Raw genomic sequence first — 14,213 nt, 5'->3', positions numbered from 1 at the left:
TTCAAGTTTGACACCATCTTGCCTTGGACATACATAATCACTTCTAATTATTGAATCAAGAATTTGGAAACATCATCTTAAAGTATAGTTCATAGAATTGTCTTTTTAACAGTCATGACCATCATAATTCATGTGTGTTATATGAAGCGTTAAAATCACATTTTATATGGACTACAAAACTAAAATGCCAATTGATAATTTACCAAACATCTCTGACCTTTCAATTCTCTCTCTTCTACCAGGTTATTGACAAACACTTCATTTCTCTGATTTCTTTTCCGCTCTCTAACCATTACCTTTGGCATTTCCCAGAGACCTATCCTTATTCTGAAATATTTTCTTTCCTGGTGCTACTGTTTAGTAACATCAACCAAAATAACATGCAAGATTCACAAGTATCTTGACGAAATCCAACTTAATATTATTACCTCCCCTCATCCCTACATTATCTGGACATTTTGCAACAGCCAGTTCTGGACAAGAAATTGTATTAATTGGCCATGGAGAAGATCAAAGATATCTTCAGAGCTTTTCTAACTGGTTAGGAATTGGCAACTGTAATGATTGTCTGAGGGACAACGATATTCTTCTTAATTTAGCCAAGTTTATGTTGTGAGGTAAACAGTACAGATTGTCCCGCAAAGATTTGTGCAATTTCTCATGCCCAACACTTTCTATACTGTTTAAGAAGGAACTGCAGATGCTGGAAAATCGAAGGTAGACAAAAATGCTGGAGAAACTCAGCGGGTGAGGCAGCATCAATGGAGCGAAGGAAATAGGCAACGTTTCGGGACGAAACCCTTCTTCAAACTAATGTGAGGATGGGGGGTGCGGATGAAAGGAGGAGGTGGAGCCAAAGGGCTGAGAGATAGCTGGGAAGGTGAGGAGAAAGTAAGGACTACCTGAAATTAGAGAAGTCAATGTTCACACCGCTGGGGTGCAAACTGCCCAAGCAAAATATGAGGTGCTGTTCCTCCAATTTACGGTGGTCCTCATTCTGGCCATGGAGGAGGCCCAGAACAGAAAGATCGGATTCGGAATGGGAGGGGGAGTTGAAGTGCTGAGCCACTGGGAGATCAGGTTGGTTATTGCGAACCGAGCTGAGGTGTTTGGCGAAGCGATCGCCAAGCCTACGCTTGGTCTCACCGATGTAGAGCAGCTGACATCTAGAGCAGCGGATGCAATAGATGAGATTGGAGGAGGTGCAGGTGAACATCTGCCGCACCTGGAAAGACTGCTTGGGTCCTTGAATGGAGTCAACAAGGGGGACTCTGCCCTTGTTACGAGTGAGGGAATGGGGAGTGAGAGCAGAGTCACGGGGTATAGATGGGACCCTGGTGAGAGCGTCATCTATGGTAGAAGAGGGGAACCCCCGTTCCCTGAAGAATGAGGGCATCTCTGATGCCCTGGTGTGGAACACCTCGTCCTGGGTGCAGATGCAGTGTAGATGGAGGAATTGGGAGTAGGGGATGGAGTCCTTGCAGGAAGCAGGGTGGGAAGAAGTGTAGTCCAGATAGCTATACCCCGTGACTCTGCTCCCACTCCCCATCTCCTCACTGGGTAGACAGGTCTGTCCGTGTGGCCTTGAATGCTTGCACCGCTGCCTACAACTCAGGCCTGGCATCAGGAAACATGGACGTCTACAAGGCAGAGTCCTACCGACTGCGAAGGGCGGTGAAGGACGCAAAGAGAAGGTACAGGGACAAGATGGAGTTACAGATGGAGCAGCAGGACACCAGAAGCCTGTGGCAGGGGCTACGGTTTGTAACCAACTACCGAAGCACCCCTCCCACATCCGCATGTGCCGGCACCTCCCTAGCTGACGACCTGAACTCCTTTTACGCTCGTTTCGAGAGGGGCAACACCACTCCAGGTCTGCCGACTATCGACAATACCGCCAGCGGGCTGGCTACCGAAGCTGAAGGGAGGAATGTGCACCCATTCTCGCTGTCCGAGCACGACGTGAGGAGGGCACTGACACGGGTGAACACGAGAAAAGCTGCAGGCCCCGATGGCATCTCGGGGCGAGTACTCAAGTCCTGTGCTACGCAGCTAGCTCCAGTGCTCACTACATTATTCAACCTCTCCCTGGACAAGTCCGTGGTCCCTGCCTGCTTAAAAAAATCCATCATTGTACCGGTACCAAAAAATGCCTCCCCAGCCTGTCTGAATGACTACCGTCCGGTGGCCCTTACCTCGGTAGTCATGAAATGCTTTGAGAGGCTGGTGAAGAATCATATCTGCGCCTTCCTCCCTCGGAACATGGACCCATTGCAGTTCGCATACCGTCCGAACAGGTCCACGGACGATGCGGTCTCCCAGGTCTTGCACACCGCTCTCTCCCATCTGGACAGCCAGAAGGGGGGCTACGTGAGGATGCTGTTCATAGACTACAGTTCAGCCTTCAACACGATAGTCCCCACCAGACTGGCCGGGAAGCTAATGGAATTGGGGCTCAACACCTCCCTGTGTGCCTGGGTCCTGGACTTTCTCACCGCCAGGCCCCAGGTAGTCAAGATGGGAGGGAATACATCGGAGTCCCTCACCCTGAGCACAGGATCGCCCCAGGGTTGCGTCCTCAGCCCCCTATTGTACTCCCTGTACACACATGACTGTGTGGCTAGGTTCAGCTCCAATTCAATAATTAAGTTTGCTGATGACACTGTGGTGGTGGGCCTGATCTCAGACAATGATGAGAAGGCCTACCGGGAGGAGGTGGCTGATCTAGCACTCTGGTGCCAGGACAACAGCCTCCTCTTGAACATCAAAAAAACGAAGGAGCTGATCATGGACTTTAGGAGGGCACATCATCCGAGGACGTACACTCCATTGAGGATAAATGGGGATCCTGTGGATAGGGTGAACTGTTTTAAATATCTGGGAGTCCACATCTCTGAGGATATGACATGGGCATCACACGCCTCAGCACTCGTGAGTAAGGCAAGGCAGCGCCTTTACCACCTCAGGCAATTGAGGAAATTCAGAGTGTCTCCGAGGATCCTCCAGTGCTTCTACCCAGCGGCGGTGGAAAGCATCTTGTCCGGGAACATTACCATCTGGTTTGGGAATTGCTCTGCCAAGGACAAGAAGGCTCTGCAGAGAGTAGTGTGCGTTCGGCCGAATCATGGGAGACCCCTTCCACCCCTGCAACGGACTGTTCAAGCTGCTACGGTCAGGCAAACGCCTCCGTTGCCATGCGGCGAGAACAGAGAGGTTGAGAAGGAGTTTCTTCCCAGAGGCAATTCGGACTGTAAACGCCTATCTCACCAGGGACTAACTCTACAGAACGTTTTTCCTTCCACTATTTATTATGTAAAAGAATATGTGTGTTATGATTGTGTTTATAATTTGTTTGGTTGTTTTGTTGTTTGTCTTTTGCACAAAAGTCCGCGAGCATTGCCACTTTCATTTCACTGCACATCTCGTATGTGTATGTGACAAATAAACTTGACTTGACTTGACTTGACACTCGTAACAAGGGCAGAGTCCCCCTTGTCCTCACCTTCCACCCTACCAGCCGTCGCATACAACAAATAATCCTCCGACATTTTCGCCACCTCCAACGTGATCCCAGCACTTGCCACATCTTCCCATCTCCTCCCCTGTCGGCTTTTCGCAGAGATCCCTCCCTCCGTAACTCCCTGGTCAATTCGTCCCTTCCCACCCAAACCACCCCCTCTCCGGGCAGTTTCCCTTGCAACCGCAAGAAATGCTACACTTGTCGCTTTGACTCCATTCAAGGACCCAAGCAGTCTTTCCATGTGCGACAGAGGTTCACCTGCACCTCCTCCAACCTGATCTATTGCATCCGCTGCTCTAGATGTCAGCTGCTCTACATCGGTGAGACCAAGTGTAGGCTTGGCGATCGCTTCGCCGAACACTTCCACTCGGTTCGCAATAACCAACCTGATCTCCTGGTGGGTCAGCACTTCAACTCCCCCTCCCATTCCGAATCCGACCTTTCTGTCCTGGGCCTCCCCCATGGCCAGAGTGAGGACCATCGTAAATTGGAGGAGCAGCACCTCATATTTCGCTTGGGCAGTTTACACCCCAGCGGTATGAACACTGACTTCTCTAATTTCAGGTAGTCCTTACTTTCTCCACCCCATCTCAGCTCTCCCTCAGCCCTGTAGCTCCACATCTTCCTTACTTCCCCCCCCCCCCCCCCCCCCCCCCCCCCCCCCCCCCCCCCCCCCCCCCCCCCCCACATCAGTCTGAAGCAAAGATGCTATAGCAGAGCTATAGGATCTTTGGTCTGAAGAAGGGTCTCGACCCGAAACGTTGCCTATTTCCTTCGCTCCATAGATGCTGCCTCACCCGCTGAGTTTCTCCAGCAATTTTGTCTACTTTCTATATTGTTATAATCTTTACCCATTTATGATAGTGTGTATTGTTAACACAAGCTGCTAGTTTCTGAGATTTCTAGCAATATGACTCCCTACAACAAATGGGCAAAACAGACCGATTGCTTCTGTGTTCAAAAGAAACTACAACATGTCAGTGGCTCGTAGCTGAAGACATTCGATGCTCTCTGGACTGGTTAATCAAGTTTTACCCAGCTGAATTGACATTTGTCATTTGATCTGACAATTTATTCTCAATTAACAATGAAATCTATTAACCCTCAATTCACTCAGCTCTAACTACAAGCCTGTGTGTGTGCCTTCCGTGCAGGTTAAATCGTTGGTTCAGTCAAAATAGGGAAATGTAGATAAACTGGCCGTAATTTTCTACTGAGAGACATTCCAAAATGTGGCAAAAAGAATGCCATACTTTAACATGTTACAGCAGTGAAAACTTTAAACACAAAGGCATCAAAGACAAATGGCATGGCTTAGACACATGACCCAAAACACAACCTATCTATTTTCTCCAGATGCTAAAATATTAATCAGTTTTAAGATTATGCAGTTGTTATATTTTCTGCATCCTCCTCCACCATTGACCTTGCATTCCTTTAAGGCACAAATACAACAGATAAAGTAGTCCAGCTATAAGTTTAAAACATCTTATAAAGGCGCCAGAAAATGCAGTAAACTTGAGGATTAGGAGTGTTGCAGAATTATGCAGTCACCAAAGAATTAATTAAGGAAAGTCGAATGAGAGTAAACTAATAAGCAGCATTAAAGACTAAAAGCTGTAGTGGCCATTTGGCTTGTTTTGTGTGTCATTGATGATAGAAACATAGAAAATAGGTGCAGGAGTAGGCCATTCGGCCCTTCGAGCCTGCACCGCCATTCGATATGATGGCTGATCATACAACTCAGTATCCCATCCCTGCCTTCTCTCCATACCCCTTGATCCCTTAGCCACAAGGGCCACACCTAACTCCCTCTTAAATACAGGTATAGCCAATGAACTGGCCTCAACTACCTTCTGTGGCAGAGAATTCAACAGATTCACCACTCTCTGTGTAAAAAATGATTTTCTCATCTAGGTCCTAAAAGACTTCCCTCTTATCCTTAAACTGTGACCCCTAGTTCTGGACTCACCCAACATCGGGAATAATCTTCCTGCATCTAGCCTGTCCAACCCCTTAAGAATTTTGTAAGTTTCTATAAGATCCCCACTCAATCTTCTGAATTCCAGCGAGTACAAACCGAGTCTATCCAGTCTTTCTTCATATGAAAGTCCTGACATCCCAGGAATCAGTCTGGTGAACCTTCTCTGTACTCCCTCTATGGCAAGAATGTCTTTCCTCAGATTAGGAGACCAAAACTGTACGCAATACTCCAGGTGTGGTCTCACCAAGACCCTGTACAGCTGCAATAGAACCCCCCTGCTCTTATACTCAAATCCTTTTGCTATGATGGCATGTGTCTTTAAATGTTAGACTGCCTGTTATATTGTGGGTAGGATTCATGACATATTTTAGGGCAGAAGCTTAGTTTTCAGTTTTAATTTAGGACCAGCATGGGGAAGGTTTACCCTTCGATCATGCGAAGTGTAACGGAGTCACGAGGAGTTTTCTAACCTTTAATGCAATAAGCTGGAGTTCGATGAAGATTATAGTGTATTAGTCGCAGGAAGTTTGGATATACCTTATTGTTTTTCATCAACAATAAAGAATTTATTAATCAAAGGTCTGTGTTTTGAAGATGTATCTGTGAAGAAGCTCTGAAGGTCTTGGACGGAGAGCTCGCTTCCGTACAACGATATTCGCCTTAACCATGCAGTCCACTTAGCAGTGAGGGAGTAATCTCTTGAACGATATAAAATCTGCCGCTATAATTAAGTCAAAGGATACCTCCGACCAAGGGGGTGAATACCAGTCCCAGAGAGTGGGATAGAAGATTTGGCTAAGATCTCGGAAGGGGTTTTTGGCCAGAATACCGGTTCCAGCCGAGGAACTGAAGACAATACCTGTTCCAGCCGAGGAACTGAAGATAATAGATCTCGGCCAGAGAAGGCCTTGAGGTCTATCGACAGCGACAAGACTTATCTAAGGACATCATCACAGAAATTGTGAGTAAAATCGACTATTATTCTTTGTATTTTGAAGCTGAAAAGCTTTAATTTTAAAAGGCTTCTGTAAGAAGAGCCAGAAAGTGTTTTTCCCATCTGTCTGGAGAAAGGAGACGACTGACCTTGGATTGTTTGGAACGCTTGATAACACGTATTCCTTTCGAACTATCGTCAGCTTTAAGCCCATGGATGTTTGAGAGATGTTGTCTACAATATTAGTATATTATTATTTTAAGGAAAATGTTTTCAAAATGGCCACTCGATGGAGTTGCAGCAGAATTCAGAGATTACTTTGTTCGTTCAATTTAAAGACTTGGCGATCTGCCAAGACCTCTTTAAAATCATGGAGCCACAAGATGAAGACAGAGCCATGCCTGAGGAAAACTCGATATGGGAGCAAGTTAACGAGTCAATTGAAAGTTACAGGGAACTCATGTATCGTGAAGAAACAGATAATAAACATCCTGCCTGCTTGAAAGAAACCGAGAAGGAGAGAAACAAATTATGAAACCAGGTTACCAGATTAATTGAGAAACAGAAGAAATTAATGGAATCAGTACAGAACACGATCGAAGTGAAATCTAATATGAGCCAACTATGGAACCTCTGCAAAGAGTTGGAAAGAAACAGAATGTGCTGCTGTGTTCACAGCCGTCTTGGGAAGAACGCAGAAGACATACCCAGTGGTGGGAAGATAAGATGAAGATATTCAATGGTTTCATAGATGAGGCAGAGGAGTGGTTATTTGAAATTATACCACAACCTACGAGCTTAGTAGCTGGAAGTGCGAAGCAACAAGGTGCCAAGTCAAGTCAAGTCAAGTCAAGTCAAGTTTATTTGTCACATACACATACGAGATGTGCAGTGAAATGAAAGTGGCAATGCTCGCGGAACAACAAAACAACCAAACAAATTATAAACACAATCATAACACACATATTATTTTACATAATAAATAATAGAAGGAAAAACGTTCTGTACAGTTAGTCCCTGGTGAGAAAGGCGTTTACAGTCCGAATTGCCTCTGGGAAGAAACTCCTTCTCAACCTCTCCGTTCTCACTGCATGGCAACGGAGGCGTTTGCCTGACCGTAGCGGCTGGAACAGTCTGTTGCAGGGGTGGAAGAGGTCTCTCATGATTTTGTTTGCTCTGGAGTTGCACCTCCTGTTGTATAGTTCCTGCAGGGGGGTGAGTGAAGTTCCCATAGTGCGTTCGGCCGAACGCACTACTCTCTGCAGAGCCTTCTTGTCCTTGGCAGAGCAATTCCCGAACCAGATGGTAATGTTCCCGGACAAGATGCCAGAATGGAAGATGAAATTACACCACGAGATAATATCGCGAAAGTATCTCCACGAGGATCAAGACATAAATCTGGTTCTACAGCCAGTTTGGTATCAAGGGCATCTGCTCGATTGAAGCTGATCTAGCCGCTCTCTTAATAGAAGCGGATGCCTTGAAGATGAAACATGATATTGAGCGACATTGAGATGAGACAATGGAACGATCAGAGGAAAGAAGAGATGGGACACCTAGAAGAACGGATAAAGGAGCTGAGGTGACGAAAGGAACAACTGAAACTAGACACAAAAATGGTGGTGCCCAAATCTAAGATGGAGATATTGGAAAGAAAGGGTTCAAGATGCAGCTCTAGATCATCGAAGACGATGAGCTCCAGACCAGGAGAAAAAACTACTCCAATTGAATTAGCAGTTGGATCAATTCCACAATTGAGGTCCACCGGATTTCTTGGTTTTGAAAACCCTTTGGAACAGAGTAAGATGGGTAAAACTTCATCTCAGCAAATGAGTACTAGATCGAAACAAACTACTATTGGAGCGTCTGCGGATGCTCGGGACAAACCAATATTGGACCACGCTTTTCCGAGGCCTGGTGCACAGGCTCGAGCAAGCCAATTTGAATCACAGAGGCCTGTTCATCAACAGGTGGAGCCAAGCCAAGGTTATCAGGATGGATTATTGGCATTGGTGAAAAGGCAAACTGAATTCAACCAGATCATAACTCAACAAAATACCTCTCTCATTCTACCACCAGCAGAAATCCCTACGTATGATGGAGATCCTTTGCGGTATGAAGCCTTCGTAAGGACATTAGAAGAAGTATTAGAAACGAAAGTTACGGATGAAAAGGAGCGCTTACGATTTCTGATGAAGTACACAAGCGGAGATGTTCAGTTACTTGTAGAAAGTTGTCAAATTGAGACAGGCAGCCATGGCTATAAAAAGGCGAGAAGATTACTTAAAGACCATTTTTGCAATGAACAGAGGATTGCTAACACATCCATGGAGAAGGCCCATGCTTGGAAAGAAATCAAGCCGGAAGATGGGAAGGCATTGAGTAAATATGCAATATTTCTGAGAAGTTGTTGCAGCTCGATGAGAAATCTCGGCCACTTGGAGGAAATTAATCTTGCGAGTAATACTCGAATCATCATTAGCAAGTTAGCAAGTTGCCCAGAAGCTTTTCTGTGTAACCTTCGAGAGAAAAGTGGAGATATGAAGCAGGCGGAATAATGGAAGAAAGGAACCAAGTAGCCAGGCTACCAGACCTGGAGAAATTCTTAGAAAGGGAAGTACGGTACATGTTAGAGCCACACTACGGGACTATTCAAGATTATAAACCAATTGCAACTAACAAAGGTTCTACCTTTACCAAAACTGAAGAAATATCAGAACCTACGAGAAGTAGTTTTGCTATCACAACCAGACCTGTGGAAAAGACTGATAGAATGAAAGGAAATGTATCTATTAGCAAGCAAATAATGTTTTGTTTGTTATGTGATGAAGTTGGTCACACCATAAGATGGCGTCGAAGATTCAAGATGAAAGAATATGAAGAAAAGATGGACTTCTTGAAAGAGAAGGAAATCTGTTTTGGATGTTTGAAAAAAGGACATATGGTGAAAGACTGTAAGAGTCCTATGATTTGTTATAAGTGCTGGCAATATCATCCTGAAGCACTTCACACTGAAGAAGAGCTACCAGAGTATTGGGAAGAAGAAGAACTGGAACAAATAGACAAAGAGCTATCAGAGTAAATAGAAGAAGATGCACTGAAGCAAACGGAACAGAAGAAGAAGCCACTACTAGAGATGCTATCACCTCGCCTCAAGTAACTGCTCATATTGGGGCCGGGGTTGAAGCTTGTAATTTTTCCATCTTACCAGTACAGGTAAGGAATAGCAAGACGAATACAATGTTGCAAACATATGCTTTTCTGGATCACGGAAGTTCGACTACCTTTTGCATAGAAAACCTGACGAGAAGGCTGGACATTATAGAAGAGACTAAGATTCGATTACATAGAAACATAGAAAATAGGTGCAGGAGTAGGCCATTCAATATGATCATGGCTGATCATCCAACTCAGTACCATGACTAAAGATAAAGAGAGCAGGAGTATTCAATTACAAATATGGAGATATCCAGTTTGGATGAAGATAGTTTTATACCAATATCTGAAGTGTTAACACATGGAATCATGCATGTTGATCGTCAAAATATACCAAGACATGAAAACCTGATAGAATGGCCTTACCTGAAGGATGTCAAGATATCTGAAATAAATTCTAGTGTTGATCTACTTATCGGAATGAATGTTTTGAAGGCATTGGAACCTATACAGATTGTTCAGCGCCAAGTAGATGGACCGTATGCTACAAAAACCCGACTTGGATAGGTTATTTATGGCTCCTTGAAAAGGAACAACGAAAACGGGTATCAGAAGAACTATCTTACCATTGCTGTTAATCAAATATCTACTGATAAATTAGAAAAGCCGGCGATGAAGCCATACAATCATGACTTCAAGGAAAGTAACAGCAAGGAATCTGAAGAGATATCGAACGAACAGTTGAAGTTCATGGATAGTATGAACTACTCAGTAAAGATTGACGGACACTATTGTCTGGACTTACCTTTCAAACAAGAAAGTGTTAATCTGCTGAATAATTGTCGTAAGGCAGAGCAAAGCCACCAGAATTTGAAACGCAAGTTTGGCGAGAATACAAAATTTCATGAAGTAAGAATCTCTTTGAAGAATAATTTCGACAAGGATGATTACTTAAAATCCTTGTCTACTGAGCAGGAAGCAATTCTACCAGTAGAACATCTGACTTCCCGTGGCAATAAGGGAGATTTTACACTTTCCAAGTGGATCAGTGACAATTGTGAAACAATTCCACTAGATAATAGAGACAAAGAAACCAGAGAGTTGGATTTGGACCGAGACAATCTGCCAATGGAAAGAGCATTGGTAGTTACTAATGTTATACAACTGAAATATGTTGTCACAGAAGAAAATCCTGCGGATGAGGTTTCCAGAGAACTGACAACGAACCGTTTCTTAAGCGATAAGAGATGGATCAATGAACTAAAATCTCTCTGTAAGCCAGACAGAGAATGGCCAAAGCTTGAGCTGGGATTTGAAATCTCTGCTAATGATCCGGAAATTAAATCAAACCTAACGGTGAACTTTATTAGTAAAAATCCTGTTATTCTTTTGAAGGATTTTCACACTTCAACATTGCTGTTACAACACATCCATGAGTTGATCGGACATGGGGGAAGATGTTTCATGCTATCAAAGCTTTGGACTTATGTTTTGGACTATGGGTATCATGCCTGATTTTAAGGGTTTGGTGCACATGTTATGACTTTAAACTAAAACCAGTGTTTTAATAAGATTAATAATCAAGTTATGCTTGCTTCTACAAGGCAAAAGTGAAGATGGAAGAGTCGATGAAGAATTCTGATTGCGGATATATAGTGCATGCTATTTTTTTCTCTCGTTAGTATAGTGGTTAGTATCCCCGCCTGTCACGCAGGAGACCGGGGTTCAATTCCCTGACTTTTTGTTTTTGATATATGTTAAGCCTTCATGGCTAATTTTTTTATGTTTATTAATAATTGCCTCGTTATATACTCTGAACAATCAGGGGCCGGTATGTGGTGGACATTTGGCTTATTTTGTGTGTCTTTGATGATGGCATATGTCTTTAAATTTTAGACTGACCGTTATATTGTGGGTGGGATTTATGACTATTTTAGGGCATGTTTGGAGCTACTTTTCTTGAGCAGAAGCTTAGTTTTCAGTTTTAGTTTAGGACCAGCATGGGGAAGGTTTACTCTTCGATCATGCGAAGTGTAACGGAAACACGAGAAGTTTTCTAACGTTTAATACAATAAGCTAGATTTCGATGAAGATTAGAGTGTACGTCGGAAGAAGTTTGGGTGTACCTTATTGATTTTCATCAACGATAAAGAATTTATTAATCAAAGGACTGTGTTTTGAAGAATTATCTGTGAATATGCTCTGAAGGTCTCGAACGGAGAGCTCGCATGCATACAATGACATTCCCCTTAACCATGCAATCCACTTAGTGGCTAGAGGGAGTAATCTCTTGAACGATATAAAAATCTGCTGCTACGAAAGCAGCGTTAAAAAAGACTAGTCAGAGCAAATCTGGGATCCTTACAAAGACAGAAGAATGTATGATGGGGAAATTAAGAAATAATGGACAAATTAAACAAACATTTCTGCCCTCAAAGATGATCCTACAAAAAAAGACTTCCAAATTATTGACAACCAAGGTCCAGTGCAAATGAGGGGGAAAAAAGTTAAGAAATTATGAACAGAAAAACATATAACTCTCAAAGTCCTCTTGATCTACACCCCTCTGTCTCCTTTTCATCTTTAACCTTTGTCACTTATTCAACCCAGTCTGCTTATCATTTCCTGCCTGCATCCATCCACCTATCGTAAAACATTTTCTGTCCATTCTGTCCACAGACGCTATCTGGCCTGCTAAGTTCCTCCTACGCTTTGTGTTGTACGATAAGGAGACAAGGACTGCAGTGGCTTATGCAAAATGCAACAGCATCCCAGGACTTCCTGAAGGGTAAGTGAATCATGAATACAAACTTTGCCTACGATCCCCACAAGCCATAAATGAACACAGAAACATGGTTAAGTGCATCACCATGCATTGATGATGAAGTCTGTGTAACAAAGTGTTTGTTATTTTCTGCATTTGAAGTTTCTGTCCTCGTCAAAGAACATGGTACTTTTATTCTGCTGCCCAATCGCGGGAGCATCAATGTTTGTGATTCTGTGGATACAAGGAACTGCGGACGCCAGTTTAAAAAAAAAGACAACGTCCTGGGGTAACTCAGCAGGTTAGGCGGCAACTACGGAGAACACGGATAGGCGATGTTTCTTCAGACCGGCGCTGAAACGTCACCTATCCATGTTCTCAAGAAATGTTGCCTAGCCCACGGAGTTACTCCAGCATTTTGTGTCCTTTTGAATAGTTCCTGTTGTCTGTGGCGACTATGAATGGGAAGGTGCTGATTAAGCTGTGTTTTAAAGATCGTTAGTATGAAATGTGGGGCAACTTTTCTGAGAATTAGCACAGTCCCATTCATACAGGTCACACAATGGATCATTGTGGGCTCCAACTTTCCTGATCATCGTTGTTTTTTGTATTTCTTTTTATTCATTTGTTCTATTTACCTCCTTTTACTCTAATTTACCTCTCCCCGGACTCTCAGTCTGAAGAAGGGTCTCGACCCGAAACGTCACCTAATACTTTTCAACAGAGATACTTATTGAAATCATATTCTATGTCGCTCTCCAGGGAGATGCTAACTGCATTTCGTTGTCTCTGTACTGTACACTGACAATGACAATTAAAGTTGAATCTGAATCTGAATACTGACTGACCCGCTGAGTTACTCCAGCACTTTGTGTCTATCTTCAGTGTAAAACAGCACCTGCACTTCCTTCCTAACCCACTCATGGGCTTGTCGGTGAACCTGAATCATTTTCAAGCCCTGTGGGTTTTTTTTCTTCACCTGACGGGTCTGATGATCCTTTACAGACTCTGCCGAACTTGCATCATTCTGTTAATGAATGTGAGATACTTTCAAGCTGGCGGCGTGAGCTGAGATTGAACCGGAGAGGTGTAGGGGAAGGGACGGGAGGTAATGGTGTGGTTCACACACACACACACACACACACACACACACACACACACACAGACACACACAGACACTCACACACACACACACATACATACACACACACACACACACACACACACACACACACACACACACACATACAGACACACACACATACAGACACACACACACACACACACACACACACATACAGACACACACACACACACACACACAGACACACACACACACACACACACACACACACACACACACACACACACACACACACACACATACAGACACACACACACACACACACACAAACTCGCACACAGTCACAGAAACACACACACACAGACACACACACACACACCCACACACACACACACACACACACGCCCGGGGGGACCCGTCAGCCTGCCCTGGGGGAGGGAGGGGAGAGAGGTGGTGGCGCCAGGTTGCCCTGGGGAGGACGAGGCGCCACCGTCCCCTACACCGGCTCCAGCAGGCAGCTGTCGGCAGCCGGCATTCCGGCCGCGGGCTCAATGACAGCCGCACATTGACAGCTGCCAGCCAGGATCGGCCGCTCCAGGGAACAGCACGTCGTCCTCGGCCCGGGCGGCGGCGGGTGAGTGAGTGGGGGGGCCGGCCGGCCGGCGGGTGGGTCAGTGGGTCCCCGCTGTCCTTCACTTACCTTTCCTCGGCTGCAGCGACATCTTGCACCAACCGCCGCCGCCCCCCCTCCCTCCCGCCCACACACGTGAC

The 14,213-nt window shown here is 44.7% G+C and overlaps 1 protein-coding gene across 3 annotated transcripts in view; it reads right to left on the bottom strand.

Moving 5' to 3' along the window:
- LOC129708958 (6-phosphofructo-2-kinase/fructose-2,6-bisphosphatase 2-like) overlaps positions 1-14,200 on the bottom strand; it is a 58,903-nt gene extending 44,703 nt beyond the window's left edge. For all 3 annotated transcript variants that reach the window (XR_008725432.1, XR_008725433.1, XM_055655054.1), the window contains exon 1: positions 14,143-14,200. Coding sequence is in view for 1 of the 3 variants with exons in the window: in XM_055655054.1 (XP_055511029.1) it covers positions 14,143-14,164 (22 nt within the window). In the remaining 2 variants the exon portion in view is untranslated. The remainder of the gene's footprint in view (positions 1-14,142) is intronic.
- Between the last annotated feature and the right edge of the window lie 13 nt (positions 14,201-14,213).

The sequence above is a fragment of the Leucoraja erinacea genome, chromosome 24, assembly GCF_028641065.1.
Source record: "Leucoraja erinacea ecotype New England chromosome 24, Leri_hhj_1, whole genome shotgun sequence".
Lineage (NCBI taxonomy): Eukaryota > Metazoa > Chordata > Chondrichthyes > Rajiformes > Rajidae > Leucoraja > Leucoraja erinaceus.
Note: the sequence above shows the minus strand (reverse complement) of the source record. Positions and strands in the feature narration are given on the sequence as shown.